At 44.2% G+C, this 12,915-nt stretch overlaps 1 protein-coding gene across 1 annotated transcript in view; it reads left to right on the plus strand.

The window, feature by feature from the left end:
- The window catches only part of SLC22A3 (solute carrier family 22 member 3), a 201,946-nt gene that overhangs the window by 118,596 nt on the left and 70,435 nt on the right, over nucleotides 1–12,915 (plus strand). Inside the window, exon 5 of the mRNA XM_075203271.1 lies at nucleotides 865–982. Coding sequence (XP_075059372.1) covers nucleotides 865–982 — 118 coding nt within the window. The remainder of the gene's footprint in view (nucleotides 1–864; nucleotides 983–12,915) is intronic.

Below are 12,915 nucleotides of genomic sequence, written 5' to 3' on the forward strand. Positions count from 1 at the left end.
AGAAATTCTCCTGTAAGACCAATACTGTGGAAGAAAAATACATGACCTGTGGTTGCATCTAGACATCAAGTTCCACCACTGGACCACCAGGAGCTGGCCCAACAGTCACTGGGGATCCGACCCAGGGGACACAGGGCCCCCTGTCCAGTCCACCACTGCTGTACACCCTTCCCACTCCTCCTAAATCCACAGCCCACTTGAAAAAAATCAAGGGTTTCTGGTACCCAGATGATGGCTGAAAAGCAGCAGCGCAATGCTTCCTTGTGCACATTGCATGCATGATTCATGGCTATCTATACAATAGATTGATAGTTGGATTTTACACTAAACAGAAATGTTTGTTTTCCTTTTGCAACTGAAACAAATAAAAGCAAGTGATAACAAAATCAATATTTTGCATTATTTAGTGGGGATTATTTAATATGGTACATAACATTGTAGAAATAATTTATTTCCTATTGTAGTTGATTTTTAGGTGGACACTTTAGTTAATTTTTATTATAGTACAATGCCCCTCAATGAAAACTTAGATGTTCTGCCAGGACTCTACTGAATTTACTTTACAGGTTCAACTAACTGACTACAAATGTTAGGTCATATTATATCCTCCATAAGTTTAGCATATTTGTACACCTTTAAAATCGTTATAGGCTAAGATAAAACCATATGAAATGATCACTGAGACCTCCTGAATTTAAGAATAGAACAGGAAAGGTAGTATGACCGCAGGTCAGGAGAGAAGGAACAAGAGAGCATATTAAAGAGGACAGTTCTGAAGAGAGCACTTTGTAAGCATTATAGGATAGCTAATTTCAGCATTTATTATGACAGCATGAGACAGTAACCTGTATATTATATTTACAGGTTCATCCCTGAGTCCCCACGCTGGCTGCTGATCCGCAAAAAGAAAGACAAGGCTATGCATATAATGGGTGACATTGCTAAACACAATGGAAGGTATCTCACCCCAAACTACTGCCAGGTACACCTCTTTAAAATACTGAATTACAAATATGGTTGTTATAAACTTTAACGGTTTAATAAATCATTCAACAACTGACTGACGAAAATTGGACCTATTTTTTACTGACTATTCCAGTGCCAGACCTTGCTTCCAGCCTCAGTGTTAATAGTACCACGCCTGATCCCTCTTTAAACAAAATTTGCATTCTTTTGTACAAGACAACTTCTTAAAAATAATTCATAGATAGTGTGAACCTAATTTATTATTATTATTAGGGAAAATGAAAATGGCTAAAAACGCCTGCAGTCCAACATCCATATAACCACCATAAATTCATAGTAGTTCGTAAATTTTAGGTTATGATTTAAGCACCATGATTTTTAAAGCTCGTCTTTTGACAGTTTATGTATTTGTTGTATAAAGAAAAATGTTAATGACAATTAAAAAGTATCAGTATCAAAAGTAAAATGTAATGCAAAAATATTAAGTATGACTAATTTATTTACATAATTCTGCTACTACTCCAACTTGCATTCATGTTAATTATACTTTTGACTTCACACTCATTAGCTTATAGTCCATGTGTTATTTTCTTCCCATTAAGATTCAGACTGTTGCTTCCTTTGACCAAACTTCTTTAATATAGAGGCAATATCACTTTAGCATACAAAGTAATAGATTCGGAACTTGACTGCAAAGTTGAACTGAATAAAAGCTCAATGTTTTATTGATGCTCCTCCAATGACTCATTGGCATTAATCAACAGTTCTTTCAACTCAGTGTACTATTCTTCTGCAATTAGAGGAATTAAGGGAAGGATTGCTTTTGAAATGTGCCAAGGAAGGATCAATGGTAACTGGAGTTATTTGTGTTCCTACAGAGAAAATACAGAAAAGGTTACCACCTTGTCAATCTTGTCAACCTCATTTCAGTAACCTTCAAGAAAAGGTACCTACTGTACCTTAGGCCTATTACTCAGCTTAAAGCAACACAAACATCCATTTGAAAAGAGGGTTTCCTATTTGTTTTTATATTCTGTAATTTTAAATTATATTATTCAAATGCAGTTTTATGTAAGGCGTGAACATATAAGTTGCAAAAGCCATTCGTGCTGCGTAAGATCTACATCCGTTTGTTAGGTGTAAAATATGCTTCTACATAATGCATATGTGCACTAAAATATGTATGCTTACGTTTATATGAAGATCCCGGTGCATCTTACTCTTATCTTCCATCTACAGAGGTGGAACGGGGGGAGGGGAAGGGAATGTGCAGGTTGACTACACTAAAGAGAAATTATCAGTTACCTACATTGTATTACTGTACTTCATTGTGCCTAAAGTCAACATGGACTTCAGTCACTCTTAACCAATCAGAGAGGCTTTTGTACCCTTTGAACAGTCAGAGCGATACCGTGTTGTTTGGCTAGTTACTCTCAAACCGGAAGGCTTGTCATTTGCAATGGGGCTCTTGACAGAGCACAATGTGTTGTCTATAGGTTTTTCTTTCTAAATGGATTAACAGCTGGAAGACAGAAGAGGAACCCATCCATGTATGTAGGTTTGTAATAAATTGCAAAAAGAAGGTGTGAGGGAGAGTATTTATTTTAATAAAATGTTATATGACTGTGGAAGTGTTTTTATTTAATAGTATTTTTTTCTTGTTGCTCAACAGCTTCCAGTGGCCCTGGATACCAGGGCATGCTAGTGATTGTAGTTATGCAAGTGCCAGCCTGTATCTGCTCATAAATCACTGTGAATCGGAATCATTATAAATATGAAATATATAAATAACTAAATGTTGTAGTGCGAGTGTGTGCGTGCGTATTTTACCGTGCGATTGCAGTATGCCACGTGTAGCGTGGCATACTGAGTGCAATCGCACAATAAAACAATATTAACCAATATACTTTTGTTCATCTAATTATACGACTTTGACAGTTCCACCCTTTGATTTTATAATAAACTATCACCTTAAAGATTTTATATGCAGGATCTCAGTACCACGTTTAATTGCTCTGTAATGCAAGTCCCCCTTGGTGTATGACCATGCTGTCTGTAGATCTAAACAAGTTATCATAAGAGAGAGTCTTAATCCTCAAAACAATTTCTTCTTTTACTATAGACCGTATACCTCTGGAGCTTGGAGATAACCTTTTTTGTATGCCCCTCAAGGGTACAATAAAACATGTAATTCATTATTTGTAGGGGTACAGAGTTCAATAGAACATGTATCATCAATACAGAATACTCTACTACAGTTGTTTATGTCTAACAGGTTCATCCGACCAACACAGGTCTTTAAGCTCAGACGACATTTCACGTTCACCAATAACATAATAAACCTAAGTTACAATATACATTCCAATAATATCGACATTTCCTTTCTTCAACACTTGTGGGGCGGGCTATTGTCTGCTGGTTCTTCCCAGTCTCCCAATACTCAAGTTTCTTTGTACGTGAAACAGTGATCAGCTTGCCAAACATTGGGAGACTCTAGACTAAGGGACCTAGCTGTTTTACTTTTCCCCTAGTGACCTCCCACCCATAATTCGGGTGCCTCAGGAATATTTAGTGGAAACAGAACTAGTCCTACTTGATATAACCACTGAGGCATGTGAGAGCACACCCAGCACTTTTTGGTCTACAACCATACCCACCCAAGAATGATAATCATTCTCAAGGATGCCTGCTCAAGCCTGAATATTACTGGACTGGCATCGTTGGATGTACCTCTCTTCAACTATGGGGTCAATGTACTTACGGATGTAATACTACTAAGACAATAGCCCCTCACACTTTCTCCAAGCTCCAAGGTTTCCAAATTTTCTTTTACCCCTGAATTGAATTGAGTAATTGGCTGGACCGATTGTGCTACCAACTTCTCCTTCATCCCCAATACCTCAATATCATTACCTGAACTAGCCTCTGTCACCTGTCAATAATTAAAAGAATTGACCGTCCTGAAAAGAGAATGAGACGAGAGAAACACAGAACAGGAAAAACTACAACATCATGCTGGACAACTGTCTCAGCCTTTGGCTCAGGTGCTACTAACTGCATTCGAAGCCTCCCAGAACAGATTCATGAGTGCACTTGGACTCTTCTCTGGGTGTTGACTCCTCTGCAGTGGGTGAAATGGGCACCAGTGTGTCTCTGCTACCCTTGAAGTCGGGATGCTGGTAGCCTACACCTGGTACCTGTCTGTCAAATAACCTGAGCCTAGGAAATTACTGTTCCACAACTTACTCTCCCGGTCCAACATCCTGACAGTTAGTGTAACTTTTCAGGAAACAGTGTTTAGAACGTTCTCGGTTGTTGTCTCACTATTTACCTCTCCTCTCAAAGTCTAGACTAGTCTCTCAGTTACAAACTCATCCCAAGAGGGGTCAAAACATTTCAAAAGTCAACCGGTTAAGAGGCAGCCCAGGAGTGATCTCGATAGTCGGGAGGACTGGTGGCTAAAGCTATCAGCCACTTCAATCAAGTTCCAACTCTCATTCTATTCAATTCGTTCTACCTAGTACCGTTACTTTATGTTCACACTGGTTTGTGGCTTAATCAAAAGTATGTAATTTGTTACCACTACTCATACATTACACATTCATTATCAATAACATGAATACCCCTATCACCTATTATGACTCTAGGGCTATTACATTGAATAACAAAAGTTTTGAGTATGACACAGTAATACATTAGACACATTTCAATACACCTTTACCCAGACATATTTCATTGGTACACTAGTGTATACTTGAGAATCCTGCAAGGTGGTAATTGGATGACTTAGATTTGTTTTACCCTGGAGAAAAACCCATCTGCAGGAGGGATATGGGATGGCTCTATTGGTATCATCTTCCTGACATTCTCTTAATCAAGATAGGACGTTGCCATCCTACTGGCTTGAGAAGAAACGTCTGGTGCACCCCAATGTACTTGTCACGGGCACTAGGAGTCTTTACCCAGGAATCACCAGATGGTAGGCTTACCAGAGCAATGTAGATGGTAATAGGGTACTCTGGTAGCTGGGTGATCACGGAACATGAAATGATGGCCGATGAGATGCTCAGGAAAGTCTATGACTAGCAACACTGGTAATAATGAGGTAATGATACACAAGGAACTGTATGGACAAAGACACGTGAAGGTAGTCAGTGGTCTGCGATAGCAAGTTGTACCACTGCTATAGTGAGGAGGAATGTCCAACAGAAGCAAGGAGGTGATGAGAGTCAGCGGTCTGCGGGTAGCAAGTTGTACCGCTGTCTGAGTGAAGGAATGGAATCCAGGTGGAAGTATCCAGGTAGTCAGTGGTCTGCGGTAGCAAGTTGTACCACTGCTATGTGAGAGGATAATGGAACAGGTGATACCGGAAACAGGGATCAGTGGTCTGACATCAGCAAGTTGTACCACTGAATATATATGTGAGGAGGTGCACAGGGAAAGACTGCAACACAGGATATACACAGGCACCTTATACACGATCCACAGTGATATGCACAATATAGATATATATATGGATATAAATGACTGAGCAGGTCTGCAATCTAGAAAGTCTCTTGAAGTAGTCCAGCACAATGATAACACAGTCAATGATGGCAATAGACTCAGCGGATAGCAGACTCCAGAGAGAACCAAACACAGTCCAGCAAGATATGCAATACACAGCACAGTCAATGAGAAGTATGCATACCGTGGTTCAGCAGTAGCAGTCAGATGGGATTGCAGCGGTACCTGAGCGGCTGGAGACCGACTGGATAGGAAGTCCCTGGATAGGTGAAGCAGCGGTCTAGCAGGTGCAGCGCACAGGTGAGTAGACCGACAGGGACACGAATCCACAGGAGTCAGCAACAGGTGGAACTGGACTTATAGGAAACCCAGGAGAATGGAGATGATCCAGCAGAGAGTAGTAGAAGAGATACAAATCCAATGCTGACAGGAGGGTAGAGACCAGTGGAACCCGTGAAGGCGTGGAGAGTGGATCAGCAGGAGATGGACGATAGCGCTGACCACAGCGGCAGGACTCAGCGGCACACGGAGGTAACCAGTAGCAACCACAGGAACCAACAGCGATGGAAAACAGGAGTGCAGCGCAGGGCAGGAGCAGTAGATCACGAAGTGTAGCAGATGGTAATGAAAAGCGGCAGTCTCGAGGAAGTCACAGCAAAGATGAGATGAGAGTGTAGTGCACGGAGGCAGCGGGTAGTAATCAGCTGGCAGTCACGATGTTGAACACAGGCGAGTTGCAAGCAGGAGACTGTAGTGCACAGAGGCAGCGGATAGTAGTCAGCTGGCAGTCACGATGTTGAACACAGGCGAGTTGCAAGCAGGAGACTGTAGTGCACAGAGGCAGCGGATAGTAATCAGCTGGCAGTCACGATGTTGAACACAGGCGAGTTGCAAGCCGGAGACTGTAGTGCACAGAGGCAGCGGATAGTAGTCAGCTGGCAGTCACGATGTTGAACACAGGCAAGTTGCAAGCAGGAGACTGTAGTGCACGGAGGCAGCGGATAGAAATCAGCAAACAGACTTGATGAGAAGCAGGTGAATGAGGTAAAAGCTGGAGTGCACGGAGGCGGCGGATAGCAATGAGCAAACAGTAATGATGATACAGTTGATGGTAGAAGTGGTATGGAACCACAGAAGTAGAAGTGGTTTGGAAACCACAGGAATCAGCAGCGCTGAATACACGAGTAGTACAGGAACACCTTCAGAGACTCATGAGGAATGAGACTCCAAGATCAGGCAACGTGGTGGTGACCACAGGTGCTTAATATAGGGAGGTTGCCTGATCTGCCAATTAAGTTAAAGGGGTATACACTGAAGTATAGAAAAGGGCTGCGCATGCGCAGACCCTCAGGATGGTGGACGGCCACGGTTCCTAAATGTCCGGGAAGAGGCACTCACGGTCCGGTGAGTGACAGTACCCCCCCTTTTAAAGGTGGGCACAGAACGCCTGGAACCGGGCTTGTCCGGATTTTTGGAGTAAAACTTCTTCAAAAGGGCAGGAGCATTAAGATCTTCAGCTTTGATCCAAGAGCGCTCCTCAGGACCAAAGCCCTTCCAATGAACGAGGAAGTGGAGGACTCCTCGCGAAATTTTTGCATCTAGTACCTCGGTAATCTCGAAATCCTCCTCCTGATGAACTTGAACTGGCTGCGGAGCTGAGGGAGGAGTTGAGAAACGGTTGATAATAAGAGGTTTGAGCAAAGATACATGGAAGGCATTAGAAATCCGAAGACTCTTAGGAAGAAGGAGTTTCACACATACTGGATTGATAACTTGAATGATCCTATATGGACCAATAAAACGAGGGGCGAATTTCATGGATGGAACCTTCAAACGAATATTTTTTGTGGATAACCAGACACGATCTCCAATTTTTAGTGGTGGAATAGCCCGCCTCTTCTTATCAGCGAAAGATTTGTATTTGACAGATGTCTTCTTTAAACAGGTTCTGACCTGAGACCAGATATTTTTAAAGGTCTGACAAACAGTTTCCACCGCAGGGACTTGGGTGGGCGGGAGGGCAGGAAATTCCGGAAAAGACGGATGGTGACCGTAGACCACAAAGAATGGAGTTTTGGATGATGACTCATGGTACATGTTGTTATGGGCGAACTCAGCCCAAGGGAGTAACTCTACCCAGTTGTCTTGATTGGCTGATGAAAATATCCTTATAAAAGTCTCAAGATCTTGATTGACACGTTCGGTTTGTCCATTGGATTGTGGATGGTAAGAAGATGAGAGTGCTAATCGTATGCCCAAGGTTTTACAAAGGGCTCTCCAGAATCTGGACACGAATTGTACTCCTCTATCAGACACAATCTCAGATGGACATCCATGGATACGGAAGATCTCTTTAATGAAATGTTCAGCCAGGATAGACGAGGAAGGCAAACCAGACAGAGGGATGAAATGAGCCATCTTCGAAAATCTGTCCACTACCACCCAAATAGTGTTATGGTTCTTACTAGGTGGTAAGTCAGTAACGAAATCCATACTAATATGGGTCCATGGTTTGGACGGAATGGGTAGTGGTCGCAGCAACCCTGCTGGGGTTCTGCGGGAGGATTTGAATTGCGAACATAATTCACAGGAAGCAATGAACTCTTTGACGTCTCTCCTCATTGAAGGCCACCAGTAACTTCGAGAGAGGATCTCAAAAGTCTTGTGTTCACCGGCGTGTCCAGAAAAACGAGAGGCATGGAACCACGAAAGGATTTTCCTCCTTAAAGTAGGAGGCACGAGGGTCTTCCCAAATGGTAGCGTTTTGGTGGATGAAGCAGCCAGTGAGATACATTTGGGATCTAGAATGGTATGGTTGGAAACCTCTTCCATATCAGAGGACGTAACAAAGGCTCTAGATAAGGCATCAGCTTTTTTGTTCTTAGCAGCTGGTTTGAAGGTAATTATTAATTCAAAACGGGAAAAGAAAAGAGACCATCTTGCTTGACGAGGGTTCAAGCATTGGGCAGACTGGAGATATGACAAGTTCTTATGATCCGTGAAGATCGTCACCGGATGGCGAGCTCCCTCCAACAAGTATCTCCATTCCTCTAATGCGGCTTTGATAGCCAGTAATTCCTTGTCTCCGATGGTATAATTCTTCTCTGCGGGTAGGAGACCCCGAGAATAGAAGGCACAAGGGTGGAATTTTTGCTGTTCCGAGCGTTGGGAGAGAATAGCTCCTAAGCCCACATTAGAGGCATCTACTTCTAGGAAAAAAGGGAGTGTCACATCAGGCTGACGAAGGATTGGAGCCGAAGAGAAGGACTCTTTTAATGTTTGAAAGGCTTGAATAGCCTCAGTAGACCATTGCTTAGGATTAGCCCCTTTTCGAGTCAGGGCCACAATAGGAGATGCAATGGAAGAAAAGTCTTGAATGAAGCGTCTATAGTAATTGGCAAAACCTAAAAAACGCTGGATGGCACGAAGAGTAGTTGGCTGGGGCCAATGTAGTACAGCATTTACTTTGTCAGGATCCATCTTCAGACCAACTCCGGAAACAATATACCCCAAGAATGGAATCTGGGGTAATTCAAATGAACATTTTTCTAATTTACAGAACAATGAATTTTTTCGTAGCCTGGAGAGGACTTCTGCCACATGTTGGTGGTGGGAAGGCAGGTCCTGTGAAAAAATCAATATGTCGTCCAGGTAGACGACGACACATACATATAATAAGTCCCGAAAAATCTCATTGATGAAGCCTTGAAAAACAGCGGGGGCATTACATAGCCCGAAAGGCATTACCAGATATTCGTAATGCCCGTCTCTGGTGTTAAACGCTGTCTTCCATTCGTCACCGGAACGGATTCTGATTAAATTGTAGGCACCACGAAGATCCAACTTAGTAAAAATACGGGCTCCCTTGATGCGGTCAAATAGCTCAGTGATCAACGGAATGGGATACCGATTCTTGATAGTAATGGCATTGAGTCCACGAAAATCTATACAAGGGCGTAATGATCCATCCTTCTTTTTGACAAAGAAGAACCCAGCTCCAGCGGGCGAGGTGGAAGGTCGAATGAACCCACGCTGGAGGTTCTCCCGTATATATTCAGATGTAGCTTGAGTTTCAGGTAACGAGAGTGGATAGACCCGGCCCCTGGGAGGAGTCTTGCCAGGAAGAAGATCAATCGGACAATCCCAAGAACGATGAGGAGGAAGACGTTCAGACTGAGCTTTATCAAAAACATCGGTAAATGAAGCATATTGAGGAGGGAGTCCCGGTGAAATAGCTGAGATGGAAGCTTGCTGTACCTTGAGAGGAATGACTTGGGAAAGGCAATGATGGTGACATTCAGGCCCCCAAGACGTGACTTGAGGGGTGCGCCAGTCAATCTGGGGAGAGTGACACTGAAGCCATGGAAGGCCTAGGACAATCGGACTTGTCGTAACAGGAAGAATTAAAAACGATATCTCTTCATGATGCAGAGCACCAATCTGAAGGGTTACTGGAGACGTACTTTGGGTGATGAGACCGTTGATGAGACGTGATCCATCGATAGCCGTCACAGTAATGGGAGTTTTTAAGGTAGTCATTGGTAGAGACCATTGATTAACTAACGATTTGGAAATAAAATTTCCTGCTGCTCCGGAATCAATCAATGCCTGTGACTCAAAGGTTTTGGTAGCAAAGGAAATAGTCACATCAAAAGCGCAGACTTTAGATTTCATAGACGATGGAGAGGACTCCAGGGACCCTAACTTCACCTCTCCAGAACTAGTTAGGGCCTGGCATTTCCCGATCTCTTAGGGCAGGAGCTGAGGACATGAGTGGAATCAGCACAATAGATACAGAGTCTATTCTTGACTCTTCGTTTCCTCTCTTCAGAAGATAACTTGGAACGTCCTATCTCCATGGGAATCACAGCAGGTGACACTGGACGAAATTGAGGGTTAGAGCGAAAAGGTGCTTTAGCAGAAGTCGTTTTCTCAGCCTCTCTTTCACGAAATCTCATATCAACACGATGGCATAGAGAGATCAAATTTTCAAGTGACGAAGGAAGCTCTTGGGTAGTCAGTGCATCTTTAATTTTATCGGAAAGCCCCTGCCAGAAGGCAGCAACTAGGGCTTCAGTGTTCCACTGAAGTTCAGAGGCTAAGATCCTAAATTGAATGACGTACTGGCCTACAGTATGAGATCCTTGTCGCAGACGGAGGATGCTGGAAGCAGCGGAGGTCACACGACCTGGTTCATCGAAGACACTTCGGAATATAGAAATGAATTTGGCACTATCTTGTAATATTGGATCGTTCCTCTCCCACAGAGGGGAGGCCCAAGCCAGGGCTTGTCCTGAAAACAAAGAGATAAGATAGGCCACTCTGGAACGATGGGTAGAAAAATTTTGAGGTTGGAGCTCAAAATGGACTGAACATTGGTTAAGGAAACCCCTACAAGTTTTGGGGTCTCCATCGTACTTTGACGGAGTAGGCAGGTGAAGCGTGGAAGCTATAGACACCTGGGATGGCAATGGGGAAACAGAGGAAAGCACAGGAGCTTCAGTAGTAGCTGTCACAGTCTGTCCAGATGTTCCTTGGGAGGTTAATGACTGATAACACTGAACTAACAGCTGTTGGCGGGCATCCTGTTGCTCCACACGGCTAACCAGATGTTGCAGCATCTCTTTGGCGGTAGGTTCCACATCTGGGTCTGTCATGGCCTGATCTTACTGTCACGGGCACTAGGAGTCTTTACCCAGGAATCACCAGATGGTAGGCTTACCAGAGCAATGTAGATGGTAATAGGGTACTCTGGTAGCTGGGTGATCACGGAACATGAAATGATGGCCGATGAGATGCTCAGGAAAGTCTATGACTAGCAACACTGGTAATAATGAGGTAATGATACACAAGGAACTGTATGGACAAAGACACGTGAAGGTAGTCAGTGGTCTGCGATAGCAAGTTGTACCACTGCTATAGTGAGGAGGAATGTCCAACAGAAGCAAGGAGGTGATGAGAGTCAGCGGTCTGCGGGTAGCAAGTTGTACCGCTGTCTGAGTGAAGGAATGGAATCCAGGTGGAAGTATCCAGGTAGTCAGTGGTCTGCGGTAGCAAGTTGTACCACTGCTATGTGAGAGGATAATGGAACAGGTGATACCGGAAACAGGGATCAGTGGTCTGACATCAGCAAGTTGTACCACTGAATATATATGTGAGGAGGTGCACAGGGAAAGACTGCAACACAGGATATACACAGGCACCTTATACACGATCCACAGTGATATGCACAATATAGATATATATATGGATATAAATGACTGAGCAGGTCTGCAATCTAGAAAGTCTCTTGAAGTAGTCCAGCACAATGATAACACAGTCAATGATGGCAATAGACTCAGCGGATAGCAGACTCCAGAGAGAACCAAACACAGTCCAGCAAGATATGCAATACACAGCACAGTCAATGAGAAGTATGCATACCGTGGTTCAGCAGTAGCAGTCAGATGGGATTGCAGCGGTACCTGAGCGGCTGGAGACCGACTGGATAGGAAGTCCCTGGATAGGTGAAGCAGCGGTCTAGCAGGTGCAGCGCACAGGTGAGTAGACCGACAGGGACACGAATCCACAGGAGTCAGCAACAGGTGGAACTGGACTTATAGGAAACCCAGGAGAATGGAGATGATCCAGCAGAGAGTAGTAGAAGAGATACAAATCCAATGCTGACAGGAGGGTAGAGACCAGTGGAACCCGTGAAGGCGTGGAGAGTGGATCAGCAGGAGATGGACGATAGCGCTGACCACAGCGGCAGGACTCAGCGGCACACGGAGGTAACCAGTAGCAACCACAGGAACCAACAGCGATGGAAAACAGGAGTGCAGCGCAGGGCAGGAGCAGTAGATCACGAAGTGTAGCAGATGGTAATGAAAAGCGGCAGTCTCGAGGAAGTCACAGCAAAGATGAGATGAGAGTGTAGTGCACGGAGGCAGCGGGTAGTAATCAGCTGGCAGTCACGATGTTGAACACAGGCGAGTTGCAAGCAGGAGACTGTAGTGCACAGAGGCAGCGGATAGTAGTCAGCTGGCAGTCACGATGTTGAACACAGGCGAGTTGCAAGCAGGAGACTGTAGTGCACAGAGGCAGCGGATAGTAATCAGCTGGCAGTCACGATGTTGAACACAGGCGAGTTGCAAGCCGGAGACTGTAGTGCACAGAGGCAGCGGATAGTAGTCAGCTGGCAGTCACGATGTTGAACACAGGCAAGTTGCAAGCAGGAGACTGTAGTGCACGGAGGCAGCGGATAGAAATCAGCAAACAGACTTGATGAGAAGCAGGTGAATGAGGTAAAAGCTGGAGTGCACGGAGGCGGCGGATAGCAATGAGCAAACAGTAATGATGATACAGTTGATGGTAGAAGTGGTATGGAACCACAGAAGTAGAAGTGGTTTGGAAACCACAGGAATCAGCAGCGCTGAATACACGAGTAGTACAGGAACACCTTCA

This window comes from Mixophyes fleayi, chromosome 3, assembly GCF_038048845.1.
Source record: "Mixophyes fleayi isolate aMixFle1 chromosome 3, aMixFle1.hap1, whole genome shotgun sequence".
NCBI classification, from domain to species: domain Eukaryota; kingdom Metazoa; phylum Chordata; class Amphibia; order Anura; family Limnodynastidae; genus Mixophyes; species Mixophyes fleayi.